The following is a 19627-nucleotide window of genomic DNA, read 5'->3' on the forward strand; positions in this document are numbered from 1 at the left end:
TGAGATCGTCAAAAAGTGGTGGTACTGTCTCCCTCCCCTCACCCAAATAAAAACACTTTTTTTTTTTTTTTTGCATAGCCTCCAGGGACTAATCTGTAACCCTCTACATTAATTCAGTATAAGACTCCGTGCCCTTGGCGACGTAGTTTTTAATAAAGGGGACCAGATTATCTGGAACAGCTTCCAAAGACCTAGGGGTTTGTTCAGTACCCCTATCCTATTTCAGCAACCTGCATATATTCAACATTTTATTAACTCCAAACCAAAACTGGCTTCAAATTTTTAAACACTGTAAAAGCCCTGTGTCACCGAGAGCTATTTATTTGGCATCTACATACTTCATGCTCGCTCTATGGCGATAACCCATTCTTTATCCTACAGGTTTGTTGAAGCCTCACTCACTTCAGGGAACTACAAAAGGGGCAAATTCAGTACAAACTACAAGTGTTTGCAAAATTTTTGCTTCTTCTATCTTATTAAAGCAAAATTGCTTAACACTGAAACTGCTAGTTCATTTTGGAAACACTGTCCAAAGCACTGGATTCTAAATGGTTTATTTTGTGAAGTCTTGTTGCATTATTTTGATGACTTGGAGCCTATAGGTTGAACTGCTTGACATTTAGTATGATTGCTGGTTAGAAAATGCTGACTCTGACTCTGTCAGTGATTTCTAGCTGAAATTATGACCTTGCCTCCTGTTGTGAGGGATACTTTTATCCATAACAGGTTTTTATTTTGCTTTTTAAAGAAATTCTAGTTTCTTTGCTGATATAGACCAAAACCTGGCTTGGTTGCACCTTGAGTTTGTATGTCTGTTTCCTACTTCAAGTCAGAGCAATCCAGTTTTCCATTACATATACTTCACACTATTCCAGGATGAGTGGGAAGTTATGTCCATCGACCAGCAGGTGGAGATAGAAAACACAGAACTGAGCCCACTACTTAGCCTCGTGCTAGCTGCCCAGTTCCTCAGTATCTTCTATCTTCAGCAGGTTGATGGACATACTGCGTCTGTCTCTGGATTTTGGTAGGTGTCTCCTGGTCCGGTTGGTGACTGGCTCCCAGTTGAGCAAACCCTGAAGAAGTTCAGACGTACCTGGTGGTGCTGGGTCCCTGTCTGTCTCCTGGCTGAAACTGTTTGATTTTGTTTCCTTCCCTGGTCTCTTTTTTGCTTGGGCTGGTTCAGCAACCAAAAAAAAAAAATCTTGTTGCTCGGAACTAGGGAGTGTGAGGCCTCTGACCGACGGTGTCGGTCGCGCTCAGAGGTTACGGGGGTTTTGAAACCTCTCTTCAGTGCAGGATCCAGGCGGTGAGTGTGTGAGGCTTTTGGGGCCGTTTGGCAGCAGCGCGCCCTTTCCCTCCTGTCGGTGCTGTTTTGGGCAGGCGCTGGTCTGTTAGCGATGTCTGGTCCTGCAGAAGGGGTGAAGCGCTGCGCCTCGTGTGAGGGCCAGTGCTCCTTGGGGCGCTGCAGGAGGTGTTCCCGGTGGCGTTCTGCTCCAGGAGGCAGGTTCGGGGATGCAGTCCAACTCCCCAGTTGGGCCCCGTGCCGTTCCTTCGCGTGCGGAGGCGGGAACAGTGGCCATTTTGTCTCAGGCAGTACGGCAGCAGTCTCTGCTGGTGGCAGGGGAAGGGGAGAGTTCCTTGGGGAGCTTACCTGCGCAGGGGGGCGCCGTTTTCTCCAGAGTTTGTCCTTTTGCTTCACCAGGCCTTTCTTTTATTATTATTTGTTACATTTGTATCCCACATTTCCTTGTCATCAAGCAGATGAAGCCATTACGTATGGGTTGTGTCCATCAACCAGCAGGGGGAGATAGAGAGCACTCAACTTTTCACAGTGCCTCATGGCCAGCCAGCTCCACTGCCTCTTCAGTATTCTCTATCTCCCCAAGCAGGGTGGCTGCAGCTTCTTTGAGCTCCATCAGAAATCTGCCTGGGGGTGGCTCCTGGCGTGCCATTTGTTAGCCGGGGTGTTAGAGGCTATAGCAGCTTCACTTTGAAGGCACATAGGTTAGCCCTTTCCCTGCCTTACCCATGCCCCCGTGGTTGTGGACATATTAGCTTGCTTTTCCCTGTCCTTTCCCACTCAGTGGATGCAAGCACATTGGTTCGCCTTTCCCTGCCTTTCCCTGCCTTTCCCACTCATCTGAGCCTCCGGAGTTCTTATTAACTCTGCTTTCCTCACAGCGTAAAAAAAAAAATGGAACAGAGGTTTTCCTTTGATTCTTCTATGGGACCGGAGCTGTGATACTCGGTCTGGTGAGGTAAGAGTGTTTTCTAACTCCTCCGGGGTGGGCCCGCGATCGGGGCGTTTTTGGCGCGAAACTGCCATTTTGAATTTTCCCGCCGTTTTCGACAATGGCTGCAGAGAATGTAAAGCGCTGTTGCCGGTGTGGCAAGCGCAAATCAGCAGCGGGGCTCTGTAAATCGTGCTGTACAGGTGTAAGAGCTGGCCCGAGCATGGCGAGGATGATTCTTCCCGCTCAGAACTGGCAGCAGACGCCATTTTGAATTCTCCACATGGTGCGGCCTCCGTAGAGACAGAGAGCCCTGAGCCCGGGGGGGGGGGGGGGGGGGACCTCGAATTGAGGCTATTCAGGGAGCGGCTAGCCCCGGACGGGATCTGGGTGCCCAGGGCGAGTTTTTCTCCCCTGATTTTGTTGTGTTATTGCATAAAGCATACATGCTGAAAAGAGCTCTCCCTCAAGGGTCGTCTGAGGCCCCTTCTATTGTCCCCCCCCCCCCCCCCCCCCCCCCCCGGTGGATTCTTGCCTGGGACTGCCTGCTGAGGCTATTTTCCCTGATATTTGGCATAAAGAAAAGCGTAGAAGGGCTAATTCCCCTTCAGATTGTGGTGCACCTCATTCCCCCCCCCCCCCCCCCCCCCCCCCCCCCCCCCGTAGTTGGGCTGTGAGGATTCGGAGAGTTCTGGCAGGCCTTCGTGGTCTGAGGAGCCAGAGCCAGGTGCAGAATTACCACATGATCTGGATGATCCCTCCGCGGTGAGGATTGTCCACCGTGATGAGCTGCCAGCACTTATTTCAGATGCCCTACAGGTCCTTTCTATTGAAGAGCCTGACAGTGGCACGGCCTCCTCTGTGAATCCTAGGATAGCTAGTACCAAAAAGCCTGCTCGAGCCTTTCCTTTGCATGACTCCATCCAAGAGCTTATTTCCGCTCAGTGGGCTGACCCCGAGGGTCTTTGAAAGTTTCCAGGGCTATGGGGCAATTATACTCTCTGCGTGAGGAGCATTTGACTCGCTTTGCAATGCCTAAAGTAGATGCCCGTCACTGCAGTGACAAAGAAAACTACCCTCCCTGTGGAAGGAGGAGTTGCCCTGAAGGATATACAAGACCGTAGGCTGGAAGCAGCACTTAAACGGTCCTTTGAAATTGCAGGTCTTACTGTTCGGGCGTCTGCATGCAGTTGTTATGCTGCTAGAGCCTGCCTGGCGTGGTTGCAACAGGCAGTGGAACAGCCCGGAGATGGAGCGGAGCCCTTCTCGGATGTGGCTCCGCAGCTGGAGTCGGCCTTGTCTTTTTGGCTGTTGCCCTTTTTGATATTGTCAGAGCTTCGGCTAAACAAATGGCAGTAGCAGTGGCGGCTCGCCGTCTTATTTGGCTACGACATTGGGCAGCGGACATGGCCTCTAAGCAAAGGTTGGTGAAGTTGCCCTTTCAAGGCCTTCTCCTATTTGGTGAGGAGTTGGGAAAAAAAATTGTTAAAGGCCTGGGAGATTCTAAACCCCAGCGCTTGCCCGAAGATAGGCCGAGGCTTTCCTCCAAGGGCCAGGCGGTCCACTCCTCTTATAGACCTCGCTTCCATGAAGCTAGAAGGTACCGCCCGGTGCGTTCTGCTGGGTTCACTTCTCGTGCCCGTTTTTCAGCAGAGGAACTCCTTTCGCTCGAACAAGCGTTCCGCAGCCACCAGCTCTAGGCCTGGAGTTCAGGGGCGACCCTCTCAATGATGGTGCGCCGGCCCCCTCCTCGCTTCCTGCCATCGGAGGACGTCTTTCCCTCTTTGCCGAGGAGTGGGCCAATATTTCCTCAGATCAGTGGGTTCTGGACCTGATCAGAGATGGCTACAGAATAGAATTCAACGCCCCAGTAAGAGACGTGTTTGTGGAGCCCGATGCGGTTCTGCCGCCAAATGGGCGGCGGTAGAGTAGACTTTGCAAGGTGTGATTCAGTTAGGGGCCGTGGCCCCGGTACCTCCCGCCGAACACGGCTACGGCCGATACTCCATCTACTTTGTGGTGCCGCGAAAAGGTGGGTCTTTTCGCCCTATTCTGGACTTAAAAGAATTAAACAAGTCCCTGAGAGTGCGGCATTGCCACATGGAAACCCTGCGCTCCGTCATTGCTGCGGTACAGCCAGGAGAGTTTCTCACGTCTCTAGACCTGAAAGAAGCTTACGTGCACATACCAATTTGGCCCCCAGAAGTTTCTGCGGTTTGCGGTGTTGGGAAAACATTTCCAGTTCCGGACCTTGCCTTTTGGCCTCGCCACAGCTCCCCGAACCTTTTCAAAGGTAATGGTGGTAGTAGCTGCTTTGCTCGGGCGAGAAGGTATCAGGGTTCACCCGTACCTAGACGACTGGCCCATCAGAGCAGGCTCTGTAACACGGAGCTATCAAGCTACAGCCAGAGTGGTCTCAGTACTTCAATCTCTAGGCTGGGTCGTCAATATGGCCAAAAGTCACCTGACCCCCTCGCAATCTCTAGAATATTTGGGGGCCAGGTTCGACACAGACTCGGGCTATGTATACCTACCCGAGCTAAGGTGGTGCAAGCTTCAGAATCAGGTCCGTCTGCTCCTGAGGATGCCCCGCCCGCGAGCTTGGGACATTGTCCAGCTGCTGGGATCGATGACAGCCACATTGGAAGTGGTGCCCTGGGCGAGAGCACACCTGAGACCTCTACAGTATTCCCTACTTCAAAGAGGGTCTCCAGTTTCTCAGGATTATCAATGCAGACTTTCTTGGCTCCCTGCAGCCCGACTCAGCATGGAGTGGTGGCGCTCCCCGATTGGTGTCTAGTAGTGACAGATGCCAGCCTGAAGGACTGGGACACACATTGCAAGGGGAAGCATGCCCAGGGTCTATGGACACCCGAGGAGTCGGAGTGGTCCATCAACCGTCTGGAGTTGAAAGCGATGTATCAGGCGCTTCTGGCCTTTCAAGTGACCTTGGAAGGATTGGCTGTCAGAGTGATGTCGGACAACACGACAGCAGTGGCCTACATAAATCGACAAGGCGGCACTCAGTGCAGAGCACTGGCCGCGCAGGCCGAACAGATTTGCCACTGGGCCGAGCTGCATCTTCAGTTTCTGTCGGCAGCTCACACTGCAGGTCAGAGCAACGTGCAAGCCGATTATCTAAGCAGGCATCAGATCGATCCAGCAGAATGGGAACTAGCAGACAAAGTATTCCTGCAGATATGTGCCAAATAGAGCAAGCCCGTGATGGATCTTATGGCGACAAGTTCAAATGCCAAAGTCCCGTGCTTCTTCAGCAGACGGCGAGATCCTCGCTCGGCAGGGTTGGATGCCTTGACTCAGCCCTGGCCTCCGGGCCTACTAAATGTGTTCCCTCCGTGGCCCTTGATAGGGCGCGTGCTCCTGTGGATTCGGCTGCACCCAGGAGAAGTGGTCCTCATCGCCCCGGATTGGCCCAGGAGGCCTTGGTATGCGGACCTCCGACAGATGCTAGTGGAGGCTCCCCTTCCTTTACCTCTGGTACCGATCCTGTTGTCACAGGGCCCGGTAGCCATGGAGGACGCCTGCCACTTTGGTCTTATGGAATGGCGATTGAGAGGGCGCAATTGAGGGACAAAGGCTATTCAAACACAGTCATTTTCACTCTCCTGCAGGCCTGCAAGCGTTCCACTTCCGTGGCTTATGCCAGGACTTGGCGCCAGTTTGAGTCTTGGTGTGCTTCAAAAGCGATCACACCCATGCGGGCTCCTGTCTTGCCGACTCTGGACTTTTTGCAGGATGGTGTACAAATAGGCTTGGCCTATAATTCCCTGCGGGTGCAAGTGGCAGCGTTGGCCTCCCTTCGTGGTAAGGTTGAAGGCGTGTCTTTAGCTGCTCATCCAGATGTGGCACGGTTTCTTAGTGGGGTGCTTCGGCTCCGGCCTTCCGTGCGAGCACCCTGTCCAGCTTGGAACCTGGGGCTAGTTTTGAAGGCCCTGCAGGCTTCTCCTTTTGAACCGCTTCGGCGAGCATCGGAGAAAGATTTGACACTAAAGGCTGTTTTTTCTTGTGGCCATTACTTCGGCGAGACGGGTGTCAGAGCTCCAGGCACTGTCCTGTAGAGACCCTTTTCTGCAATTATCAGAGTCCGGGGTCACGGTTCGGACCGTGCCTTCCTTCATGCCTAAGATGGTTTCAGCGTTTCACCTAAACCAGCCTATTTTCTTGCCCTCCTTTGATGAGGAGTTTCAAGAATCTTTTGGGCAGTTGCACCTGTTGGATGTGCGCAGGACTCTGCTGCAGTATCTGCGAGTTACTATCTCTTTCAGGAACTATGATCATCTGTTTGTTTTGCTATCAGGTCCTCGCAGAGGGTCTCCAGCGTCTAAAGCCACTATTGCCCGCTGGCTCAAAGAAACTATCTTTTCAGCTTATCTGCTTGCCAGCCGGTCTCCGCCTGTAGCCTTTAAGGCGCATTCTACCAGAGCGATTTCTTCCTCTTGGGCTGAAACTGGAGCACTCTCTCGTCAAAAGATATGCAGTGCAGCAACATGGGCTTCTAAGCTGTCTTTTGCCCGACATTACAGGCTGGATGTGGCTGCTAGGAGGGATGCGCGTTTTGGAGCACAAGTGCTAGCGCGTGGTGTGACCTGTTCCCACCCTATATAGGGATTGCTTTGTTACATCCCATACGTAATGGCTTCATCTGCTTGATGACAAGGAAGGGAAAATTAGGTTCTTACCTTGGTAATTTTCTTTCCTTTAGTCATAGCAGATGAAGCCATGAGCCCTCCCTGTATGATTGTCTGTATGCTGTGAATCTGTTTCAGGTTCTGTTCTTGTTTCCTGAAGTTCCTTCCTTGGGAGAAAGTTGGAAAACAGTCTTCAGGATTCATGTTCACTTATAGGAGGATGAGTCCATTCCCTCCAGTTTATGTTTTGGAGGATGAGTTTATTCCCTCCAGGAGGTTGTGTGTATCCCCCCTCCAGTTATACAATAAGGAGGACGAGTTTATTCCCTCCAGGAGGATGTGTTCATTCCCTCCTTTTGAGTTCATGCCCTTGTTAAGGGGCCATCGTTCGCTGTGAGGAAAGTTCATGTTATTCCCATTGCGGTTTGCCATACTGCTTTGGAAGCTTCAAATACTGAAGAGGCAGTGGAGCTGGCTGGCCATGAGGCACTGTGAAAAGTTGAGTGCTCTCTATCTCCCCCTGCTGGTTGATGGACACAACCCATACGTAATGGCTTCATCTGCTATGACTAAAGGAAAGAAAATTACCAAGGTAAGAACCTAATTTTCGCTTTCCCACCTCTTTGCAGGCTCAATGTGGCTTACATAGTATCGTAAGCGGCCTTAGCCGATTCCAATATGAACAGATACAAGGTATGAACAGTTACAGGTAATATTATGGTAGAATGAAGTACATATATGATAAGTACAATTGGGGGGACTTAATTAGGGAGAGGAAGAGCTAGGATATGTCCATTACGGTCTTTGGTTACGTTGTGTCGCAGGCGCCAGGTTTTTTATGTTGGGTCGGTGGGGTATACCCTTCTGAACAGATATGTTTTTAATGCTTTCTGAAAATTCAGGTAGTTGAGCGTAGTTTTTACTACTTTAAGTAGTGAGTTCCAAATTTGTGTGCTCAAGTAGGAGAAGTTGGATGCATATGTGGATTTATATTTGAGTCCTTTACTGCTTGGGTAGTGGAGGTTTAGGTATGATCGTGCTGATTTTATAGTATTTCTGAAGGTCTGTCGTATATCCTGGTGCCTTGCCGTGAATAATTTTGTGAACTGTCGTGCAGATTTTGAAAGCGATACGTTCCTTAATTGGAAGCCAGTGCAGTTTTTCTCGCAGTGGTTTGGCACCGTCAAAGCGTGCTTTTCCATATACAGTAAAACCTCGGTTTTCGTCAGTTTTTTCTTCGAAACATTTGTCTCGGTTTTCGTCGGTTGCCTCGGATTTCGTCGGCATGCCCAGGCTGCTAATTTTGCGTTCTCTTGTGGCGCTTTTTTTTGGCGTTCTCCTGTTACGTTGTTTCTCATTGTGTGATCATCACCCCTAGCTCCATCATGGGGCCAAAAAAAGTTTCCACAGCCAGCAGCCCTTCGAAGAAGAAGGCCAGGAACAAGATCGAGTTGAAGAAGGAAATCATTGAAAAATACGAGAACAGCTTTAAGATCGCCGAAATCGGCCTCTTGGACGGGAAGTCGCCATCCACGATAAGTTCCATTGTGGCGAAAAAGGTAGCAATAAAGGAGACTAATGTAGCGAAAGGCGTGAATGTGCTAACGAAACAGAGATTGCAAATAATTGAAGATGTGGAACAGTTATTATTAATTTGGATCAATCAACAGCACTTAGATGGCGATTCTGTTTCTGAGGCCATCATATGTGAAAAGGCCAGACTGTTGTATGCTGATCTCATTAAGAAAATGCCTGGGACGAGTGCTAGTCTACTTAGATTTTAAGGCCAGCAGAGGCTGGTTCAAAAAATTCAAAAGGCGCACTGGCATACACAGTGTCACTAGGCACAGCGAAGGTGCAAGTTCGGACAAGTCTGGGGCCGAAAAATTTGTGTCCGAATTCAAAGATTACGTAGAGGCTGAAAGATTCATCCCCCAACAAGTCTTCATCTGTGATGAAGCTGGCCTGTTTTGGAAGAAAATGCCAAAGAGGACGTTCATTACACAGGAGGAAAAGATTGCCAGGACATAAGCAGACCTCTTTGGACTGCTTTCTTGTGCGACAAGGGTCCACTGACTGAAGCTGGCCCTAGTGCCAAAATACCAAGAAGACAAGTGACCCCAGATAGTGCCTTGATACCTAGGGTCCCTCAGCTGTGATCAAACTGGCATGTTAAATAAATGTTCCTTTATTCTTTACATTAGTCTTTTGTATTCATCATTTTATATAAATCTCTTATTGCCTTGGTTTTCGTTGGTTTCAGATTTCGCCGATTGTTTTCGGATTGGTTATCGACGAAAACCGAGGTATCACTCTATAAGTCTTGCTGCTGTGTTTTGGGCGGTCTGAAGTTTCTTTATAATTTGTTCTTTGCAACCTGCATAGATGCCATTACATTAATCTACATGGCTTAGGACCATTGACTGTACCAGGTTGCAAAATATTTCTCTCGGGAAGAATGGTTTCACGCGTTTAAGTTTCCACATTGAGAGAAACATTTTCTTTATGGTGGTTTTCATTTGGGTCTCTAGTGAAAGATTTCGGTCGATTGTTACTCTGAGAATTTTCAGACTGTCTGAGATAGGGAGGGTATATCCTGGGGTGTTAATGTTTGTGGGTTTGTATGTATTGTATTGGGATGAGAGGTGCAGGGGGGTGCTTTTCTGCCTAGCCCAGGGGTCCTGGGGGGCGAGGAGTCGGGATTGGTTGCCCTTTCCGCTAAGAGATCACGCCCTGTTCTGGCGGATGACCCCACGAAGGTCTGTTCCCCGGTGTCTGAGGGGGGTCCGTTTCCTCAGATGGTCCCTCTGTCTTGGGGCCTTTGGAGGAGGGGAAGCTTCCCTCGAGTGAGAGGGACGACCCTAGGATGCTCTGTTTCAGAGAGAGGAGTTGGCTTCTTTAATCTCTGAGTCCTTAGTGGTTCTCTTCATTTCAGAACCGGGAGAGGGCTCTGCGGTGGCCCCACAGTCTGGACTTATGCGGAGTCTTCGAGAGCCCTCTAAGGAGTTCCCTATGCATCCGGATATCCAGGACCTGATTTCAGCTGAATGGTCTTCCCCTGATTCTGGCTTCCGAGTAGGAGAGCCATGGCCCGTCTCTACCCGGAAGAGAAGGAGAAGTTGATCTTCCCCAAGGTGGGTTCTTTGGTGATGGCGGTCACCAAGAGGACCACCTTACCTGTGGAAGGTGGCGTTGCCTTGAAGGATCTCCAGGACAGAAAATTGGAGCAGGCCTTGAAGCAGACCTTTGAGGTGGCTGCCTTAGGATTGTAAGCGGCTGTTTGCAGCTCCTTTGTGGCCTGGGCCTGTTTGCAATGGCATCAGAGGTCGGGGGCCAGGAGTGGCTCCCGGGCGGCTAGGATGGAGGCGGGTCTCGCTTATCTGGCTGATGCGGTGTACAACATCCTGCGGGCTTCAGCCAAGGGAATGTCGCTGGCGGTCACAGCAAGACGTCAGCTGTGTCTTCGGGCTTTGTTGGCGGATGCAACCTCTAAGGTTGGTCAAGCTTCCCTTTTGGGGGAAATTGGTTTTCGGCAAGGACCTAAGCACCCTGGTCAAGGAGCTTGGGGAGTTCAGACCCCAGCGGTTGCCGGAGGACCAGCCTAGGCCGTCCAGCAGGGAGCAGTTCGTCCTCGTTTTCAAGACACCAAGAGATAGAGACCGGGTCGCCCGGCCTTTGGCCAGCGGCCTTGGTTCCAGATCAGTTAGTCTTCCTTTCGAGAAGACAGAATTTTGGAAAGTCAGGTCGGACGGGGCCTGCGGCCTGTCAGTCGCAATGATGGTGCGTTGGTCCACACATTCGAGCCAATAGGGGGACACCTTCAGGCGTTCCAGGATGTGTGGGCCTCCATTACCTCTGACCAGTGGGTACTGGACATTCTGCGCGAAGGTTACCTGTTAGAGTTCTGTCGCCTGGTCGTTCCTCTCTTCTTGCAGTCTCCGTGTCAAGGACCTATCCACGAGGTTCAGATCAGATCCACGGTTCAGTCACTTCTAGCCCTTCCGGCCATTGTTCCCGTTCCAGTTGGCGAACTCGGACAGGGGTGCTACTCCATTTGTTTCCTGGTTCCCAAGAAGGAAGGCTCGGTGCAGCCCATCCTGGATCTCAAAAGTGTCAAGTGTCTGCGGGTGACTCATTTTCAGATGGAAATCCTCCGGTCCATCATTGCATCTGTTCGGGAGGGGGAGTTTCTTACCTCTCTCGATCTTAAGGAGGCATACCTCCATATTCCAATTTGGGGGCCCCATCAACAGTTCCTCCAGTTTGCGGTGCTGGGTCAGCATTTCAATTTTGGGCCCTTCGGTCTGCCTACAGCCCCAAGGACCTTTTCCAAGGTGATGATTGTGGTGGTGGCCTTTCTCCGCAGGCAGGGCATTTGGGTCCACCCTTACCTGGATGACTGGCTCATTTGGGCGTCGTCTTATCAGGACAGCCTGGAAGCGACATCGTCAGTCTTCCGCTTGCTGCAGTCCTTGGGGTGGGTGATCAATTTCGAGAAGAGCTGTCTGACTCCTTCGCAGCGCCTGGAGTACTTGGATGTCCTCTTCGATACCCAGTTGGCTCGGGTTTTTTTGTCCAACGCGCAGTATGTGAAGTTGGTAGGTCAGGTGAGGTCCCTTCTGGCGGCCTCCAGGCCATGGGTTTGAGACTATGTGCAACTCCTGGGCTCCATGACAGCGGCCATGGAGGGTGGTCCCTTGGGCTTGGGCGCACATGCGGCCACTTCAGCAGTCCCTGCTCTCTCGTTGGTCTCCGGTGTCGGAGGCCTACCATCTCCGTCTAACGTGGTCGTTGGAGGCTAGACAGAGCATGAGGTGGTGGCTTTGCCCTCAGTCCCTTTCTCGAGGTGTACCCTTCCCGATTCTGCAATGAGAAGTGGTGACCACGGATGCCAGCCTGTCGGGCTGGGGGGCCCATTACAGGGGCCGTCTAGCGCAGGGTCTGTGGTCTCCGCAAGAGATACGCTGGCCCATCAATCTCCTGGAACTCCGGGCGTCTGGCTCTGAAGTTCTTTGCGCAGTTGCTGGAGGGGGTCAGCGGTCCGGGTTTTCTCGGACAACACGACGATGGTGGCTTATATCAACATTGAAGGGGGTACCCGCAGCAGCCATCTGGCTCAGGAAGCAGCCCTGTTGATGGTTTGGGCGGAGCGCCATCTGTCTTGCCTGTCAACAGCTCACATTGTGGGGGTCCTCAATGTAGAAGCCGACTTTTTCAGTCGCTATGTGTTGGACCCCGGCAAGTGGGAGCTGTCGGACGCAGCTTTTCAGCTGGTGGTGTACCGGTGGGGCCTTCCTTGCATGGATCTGATGGCCACGAGGGCCAATGCCAAAGTGCCTTATTTCTTCAGCCATCGCAGGGAGCAGGATTCCTTAGGTCTGGATGCTCTTCTTCAACCGTGGCCACAGGAGGGTGTCCTGTACGTTTTTCCTCCTTGGCCAATGTTGGGTCGTGTTAAGAAGGGTGGCGGCCCATCGGGGCAGGGTGATCTTAGTAGCTCCGGATTGGTCCAGGTGTCCTTGGTATGCCGATGTTGTCAGGCTCCTGGATGGCCAGCCCCTGCGGCTTCTGCAGGAGAGGGGCCTTCTTTGTCAGGGTCCGGTGGCCATGCAGGCTCCCTCCCACTTTGGTCTTACGGCTTGCCCCTTGAGAGGTCTTGCTTGAGAAAAAAAGGCTACTCAGATCTGGTTATTGCAATTCTGCTCCAGGCTCGAAAGTGTTGGCCTATGCACGGGTTTGGCGTATTTTTGAGGGATGGTGTGCGGAGAGGGGTCTGTACCCCTTTCTCATGTCCGTGAGTAATATTCTAGTCTTCCTGCAACGGCGTGCACAAGGGCTTGGCGCTGGGGTCCTTGAAGGTTCAGGTGGTGGCCTGGGCCTGCTTCCGAGGGCGTTTGCGTAATTCCTCGTTGGCGTCGCATCCGGATGTGTTGCATTTTCTAAAAGGGGTGTGTCGCCTCCGGCCACCCTTCTGGGCACCCTGCCCTGACTGGGACCTTAATCTGGTTCTTCAAGCACTTCAGCGTCCTCCTTTTGAACCTCTTCGCCAAGCGTCCCTGAAAGATCTTAATTTTGAAGACTTTCTTGTTGGTTGCTCTCACTTCAGCCAGTCGTGTTTCTGAGCTTCAGGTGCTTTCTTGTAGTGATCCCTTTCTCCGTTTTTCAGAGTGGGGGGTTCTCTGTGGACGGTTCCTCATTTCTGCCTAAAGTGGTCTCGATCTTTCACGTCAGTCATTCTGTGGAGCTTCCTTCCTTTCGTCGGGAGGATGTGGGCAACCAGTACGCCTCCTTGCGGTTCCTGGATGTTCGCAGGGCTCTTATGCGTTTCTTGGAGGCGACCAACGACCTTCGTTGTTCAGATAGATTGTTTTGTTTGGTAAGCAGAAGTTGGGGCTCATGGCTTCTAAAGCTTCCATTGCCCATTGGTTGAAGGAGGTGGTGTCGGCCGCATACATTCTGGCAGGGAAGGATTCGCCTTTGGGGTTGAAGGCCCACTCTACTCGGCGGGTAGCGATGTTGTGGGCAGAGATGTCCTTGTCTTCTCCACAAGACATTTGCAAGGCAGTGACTTGGTCTTCCTTGCATTCTTTCAGCAAGCATTATCGGGTGGATGTGGCTGCACGGCCAGACGCGGCCTTTGGTGTGTCGGTTTTAAGAGCAGCAGGACCGATGTCCCACCCTCGTAGGGATTGCTTTTGAACATCCCACTCGTCTTGGAGTAGTGTGAAGTATATGTAATGGAAGGAGAAATTAGGTCATACCTGATCATTTTCTTTCCATAAATTCTTCACACTATTCCAGGAGCCCACCCGTTCTGTCGGCATGATTTTTCTGTTCGCCCTGCGAACTGTCCTGGATCCTGTATGCAGGGATGTTAGAATTTCGTTGGCCCGTTGGGCTAGTTGGTTGCTGTTTGGGCACCTGTTGTTTTTGTTGGCTTTTATACGATACTGAGGAACTGGGCAGCTAGCACGAGGCTAAGTATTGGGCTCAGTTTTGTGTTTTCTATCTCCACCTGCTGGTTGATGGACATAACTACCCACTTGTCCTGGAATAGTGTGAAGAATTGGAAAGAAAATGATCAGGTATAACCTAATTTCTCCTTTCTTCTCTCCTGGGGTAGGGGAAAAATACTTCCTAAACTTTGGAGAGGGGGGTTGTTTTGTTTTTAGGACCAGTCCAGATACTCATGGTGTATTGCGGGGCTTGAGGACCTATGTTCCCCAGGTCACCCATGGCTGGGGATACGCCAAATGCAGCATTCACAGCTTCTGGGAAGAGTAACAGCAAATGAGTCCTCATGACACCATTCAGACTTTAAGAAATGTAGTTTCATCCCAGAAATTTTTTAATTGATTTGTAATACACTGTAAGTCAGCTTTGGACATCCTACAGCAGTGATTACCAAAGTTTTTACTATGGCGAAACCCCTAAAATAATTTTTAATATACAGAGGAACCTTCGGTTTATGTAAACATATATGTTCATACAAACATTCTACAATCTAATTTTCTTGAGGAATGCCTTAAGAGAGTTTGAGGAATCACTGTACTACAGGATTGAAAAGACAAAATACAGGAGTACAGTTAAATAGAATGGGACAAGAGGAAACGGCTGTGGAATATTTTGTAATTAGCTGGCTTTTGGTCAATTATATTTAATTGCTATTTTAGAATATTCAATTTTTTTTGCTTTGGTTTCATAAAAATATATATTTTTTTAAATAAGCATGGAAAAATGAAGTTATTGACTGAATGGCAGTGCTGCTTGCTGGCATGTGAAAGAATGGTGTTTAGTTCCTTGGTCAGATCCTCCTTCCCTTTCCCAGGTCTCACTGAGTTGGGAATATTGCTCTCGCAGCCTCTGGGGGGGGGGGGGAGGGAGTCCTGGTACTATTTTTTTAATAGGTTAGGTGAAGGACCTGCAAGAAGGGACTCTATGTTGGGTTTTGTTATGGGAATTTTTATGTACTGTATCTCTACCGAGTGGACAGATTATTGCTGGGTAGATTGGAAGGGCCATTTTGGTAATCTGCCATCACTTTCTATGATACTGATACTTGGTCCTCAGCCAGGAACTGTCACCATTGAGTTGGGAGGAGAGGAAATGGAAGGGGGAGGGGAAGAAACAATCCCCAGGAGGACTATTCTCATTTTGTAATCTTTTATTCTGATTTAATCTTCTGTAGTATGTGCAACAATTTGGCTGCTATTCTCAGATGGAAGAAGAGGCACTCTTTTTGGAATCGGCTATTTTAATAGCCAAAGTTGCTAGACCCTTTAAAATATTGAGGTGACTGCATTTTGTTCTTTTTCTTGTTTTGCTAGCTCCAAATCCACTGGAAGTGAACGAAAATAAGAGAGGGAGAAAAAAACTAATTGCTCCAGATATTAGTTTAACACTGGATCGTAGTGATGGTTCCATTCTGTCTGAGGATTTTGATAGTACGGAACTTGATCTAGATGGCTTGGATACACCTGAGGACAGCAATGAGTTTGAATGGGAAGGTAAATATTTTTATTTTACTTTTGATGTTTCACCCTGCCGAGTCAGTTTTAGGCATATTGACCAGTGTGTACTACTAAACTCATAAAGAAAGCTGGATTTGGAAGGTTTAGAATATGAGATTCCCAAACTTGGGTCATCCTGACCACACTGTTTACAGGATGTCCACAGTGAAACAAGCATAAGATGGAAACTGAAAATTTTAGCTGGTGTATGTTGAAAATTAACTTGAAAACCTGACTGGCTGTGGGGCACCACCACAGATCAGGCAGCCCTGTACTAAAATAAGTTTGGGGAGCATGGATGCTTGTAGAATAATATTTTTGGCAGCTTTTAAAACTCCTATCTGTGTGATCTTGTAGTTCTTAACTAAAATGTATAGGTCTAGTAGTTATAGCGTAACGTAACATTTTTAAACTGGCAGCCCTGGAAATAAAAGCTGCATACCCTGGGGTCTGAGTAAACTGTCCTATTAGATAATTATGAATGAAACATAGTAAGTAGGAAGTTGCTGGTCAGTTGCTCTCATTTTATAGCTGGTTTCTGGATAAGTGCCCCCTGAACATAACAGGTTATAGAGTTATCTGGCTAATTTTAAGACAGCCTTCTGAAGTGACCAGACATTTTGGCTGAAGTCTAACCATGTCTCTGGAATTCCTACTGCACTGCCTTTTTGCAGTGGCTAAATTTTTTTATCAATCACATTTGACCTTGCACAATTGAAATGCTCGGCAAGAGGAGGGGGATTTTGAAAGTGAAAGATTCCTGAACTTATCCCCGCAAATCTTTTGACTATCTACCTCCTTAAAGTATTACTCGATTTTTCTGAAATTTGATGGTTAACATGCTCTGGCAACTCAGTCCCCTACTAGTGTACTTAGCCCTCTCTTTACCTATCAAGCAGATTCTTTAATAGAAAACCAACCTAGTGGATGAGTAGAGATGGGACCTGTCTCTTCATGTTCAAGTGTACAGCGCTGCATACGTCTAGTAGCGCTTTAGAAATGATAAATAGTAGTAGTATTTTAAATAAAGTATATATATATATATATATATATATATATATATATATATATTAAGATGTAAAGTTCTTATCTCAAGTGATGTCTTGCTAAATTGCCCACCCTTAGATTTTTTTTTTTTTTTTAATTTTTTTTTTTTTTGTTACATTTGTACCCCGCGCTTTCCCACTCATGGCAGGCAGTGGAAGGTTAAGTGACTTGCCCAGAGTCACAAGGAGCTGCCTGTGCTGGGAGTCGAACTGTGTTCCTCAGTTCCCCAGGACCAAAGTCCACCACCCTAACCAAAAGCATCCAGGCTATGAGTAGAAGATAACACAACATTCTAATTACCGTATATACTCGAGTACGTCAGTTTCGACCATAGCTGCCAACAGGGGAGGGCAGGGGGGGGAGGCAAAATTCCCCGGGCCCGGGTCTGCAGGGGGGCTGCCCAGCACAGGGGTCTCTTTCTCTCTTTCTGCTTCTGACAGGACCCGTGTGATCGCGTCCCAACAGGAGCAGGAGAGAAAGAACTCCAGTGCCGGGCCCCCCTTGCATTGCCTGCCTAGCAGCTGCTGGGCCCTCGGGCTACGTATGGCTCAGTTTTGAGACCAAACGTGCAACCTGAGAAAAGCAGGGGCAGGCAATGCTGGGCAGAGGAAGGAGCCATGCTGCCTGCAGCTGTTGGGGCCAGCCAAGGTACTTTGGGTGGGAGGGAGGAGGGCTGACGATGACCATTTTTGGGGGTGGCAGCGGCGGTGATGACAATTCTGCCCTGGTACCGGCTCAGTCTGTCAGTGGCACTGATCTCGAGCATAAGTCAAGGGCAATTTTAGACATAAAAATGGACACCCATGCTATGACCCATGTATAAGTCAAGGCTCCCCTCCAGCCCTCCTTTCCCTTTCACCTCTGGAGTCCAAAATTGCTCCCTCTCTGCCAGCCCATTCAGCATCTTGGTCCCCACCACCCTCTCTGTTTATCTTCAAACAGATCTTCTGTAGAGCAGCGGCAGTGCAGCAATACTCTTAGGCTGTCTGCGGAGCACACTCTCTGATCCTGTCTTGCCTCCTCTGACTCAACTTCTATTTCTGCAAGGGTGGGACAGATCAGAGAGAGCGCTCCACAGGCAGCCTAGGAGTATTGCTGCACTGCCTCTGCTCTGTAGAAGATCTGTTTAAAGGTACGGGGGGGGGGGGGGGGGGGGGGGGGGGTGATACCCGTAGATAAGACAACCCTAGTTTTGAGGCATTTTTTGGCTCTAATTTCTTGACTTAGTCAAGTATATAAGTACCTGTTGTTTACCAATATAAAATTTAGGCTCTTAATATGCATAATGGAGAGGACCACATTGGAGTCCCCAGGCAAACTAGTCCTGAATATTCTTAATTTTTTTTTTTTTAATTGTATGTAAAGTTTCAGCACTCCAGTCAAATTGAATGTGTCATTGAATCCTAAGTGCAGTCACAAAGAGAGGGTATTACAGCATACAACACAAACAAAAAAAAGCAACACTGGGCCTTCAGGAAAGAGATAACAGCCGTCCTTTTTGGCGGTTTTCAAAACAGATAGCGTCTGACTTGATTGAGCGTACATCCAGCGGTTGCTGGCATTTTATATAGACCATTTGAATATCCCTGCCTATATACTGTGAAGATATACTCTTGACCCCTGAGGCAGGCGCTTTTGCGCCAAAACACGGTCCGTGTTGGGTCTTTTTATAATAAAGGACGGCTGTTATCTCTTTCCTGAAGGCCCAGTGTTGCTTTGATTGAATCCTAAGTGAACAGAAGCTGACAACTTCTATGTGGTGCAAAATTTTAAACGTGCAACAGAGGCAACTACTATAAATCCAAGATCAGCCACCACTATGGAGGAAAGCAAAACATAGTGAATGGTAGTCCTTAAAACCCTTATTAACAGGATTAAAAACAGTCAAAAAATCAACCAGATAACATTTTCAGCATTCACCTGCTTTGGGCCAAGTTGAGCTTTGTGATTGACTACTGCAGTTAATTTATTAACAGGATTAATAAAGTTTGGCAGTACTGTCAGCTGCGTTTTGTTTTCTTCTACCGTCGTGGCTGACAAAATTTGAAATATGACATATTTCTGCAATTCTAATGCATAAATACTAGTTGCAGTTTTACAGCTTCAGTTGGACACCCTTCCACTCAGTGTGTTGTAACACCTCCTTTGGCAGAAATATCAGCTTGCAGACATTTCCTGCAGCCAGCTTAGTCTTTCTGTTCATGCTTTTTGGAAGTTTTCCTTGCAGAACTTGCCTAGCTTTGAAATACATTGCATGGTGGAGATCTTCCTATAGAATTTCAATATTTAAATCTTGAGATTGTATAGGCAATTTGGAAACCTTTATCTTTCTTTCTTTAAGTACTTTCTCAGTGTATTTTTTTTTTAAGTATTTCCTTTTTGCCCACCAGACCAGTTCAGAAAAAAATGGGTTATGCTCCTCATCCATAAATACATAAGCATCGCCATGCTGGGATAGACCAAGGGTCCATTGAGCCCAGCACCCTGTCACCTACAGCGGCCAAAAGAACAAGCAATTTGTCCTGCCCCTCCTAGAAATAGTGTATTATTACCTCGTCCATTCAATAACATTCTATGGCCTTTTCCTCCAGGAAGTCGTCCAGCCTTTTTTTGAAGTCCGCTAAGTTAACCACCTTAACCACTTTTTCCGGCAGCGAATTCCAGAGTTTAACTACGTGTTGAGTGAAGAAAAATTTCCTCCGATTCATTTTAAATTTACCACACTGCAGCTTCATCACATGCCCCCTTGTCCTAGTATTTTTGGAAAGCGTAAACAGACGCTCCACATCGACCCGTTCCATTCCACTCATTATCTTATAGACCTCTATCATATCTCCCCTCAGCTGCCTCTTCTCCAAGCTGAAGAGCCCCAGCCTCTTCAGCCTTTCCTCATAGGGAAGTCGTCCCATCCCCTGTATCATCTTTGTCGCCCTTCTCTGCACCTTTTCCAATTTCACTATATCTTTTTTGAGGTGCGGCGACCAGAATTGAACACAATACTCGAGGTGCAGTCACACCATGGAGCGATACAATGGCAGAATAATATCCTTATTTTTGTTTTCAATCCCTTTCCTAATGATACCCAACATTCTATTTGCTTTCCTTGCCGCAGCAGCACATTGAGCAGAAGTTTTCAGCGTATCATCAGTGATGACACCTAGATCCCTTTCTTTGTCCGTGACTCCCA

General features: G+C 48.8%; 1 protein-coding gene across 4 annotated transcripts in view; it reads left to right on the forward strand.

The window, feature by feature from the left end:
• The window catches only part of BNIP2 (BCL2 interacting protein 2), a 151406-nt gene that overhangs the window by 48886 nt on the left and 82893 nt on the right, over nucleotides 1-19627 (forward strand). For all 4 annotated transcript variants that reach the window (XM_030188452.1, XM_030188453.1, XM_030188456.1 and 1 more), the window contains one exon: nucleotides 15211-15390. In XM_030188452.1, coding sequence (XP_030044312.1) covers nucleotides 15211-15390 — 180 coding nt within the window. The remainder of the gene's footprint in view (nucleotides 1-15210; nucleotides 15391-19627) is intronic.

This window comes from Microcaecilia unicolor, chromosome 1 (assembly GCF_901765095.1).
Source record: "Microcaecilia unicolor chromosome 1, aMicUni1.1, whole genome shotgun sequence".
NCBI classification, from domain to species: Eukaryota; Metazoa; Chordata; class Amphibia; order Gymnophiona; family Siphonopidae; genus Microcaecilia; species Microcaecilia unicolor.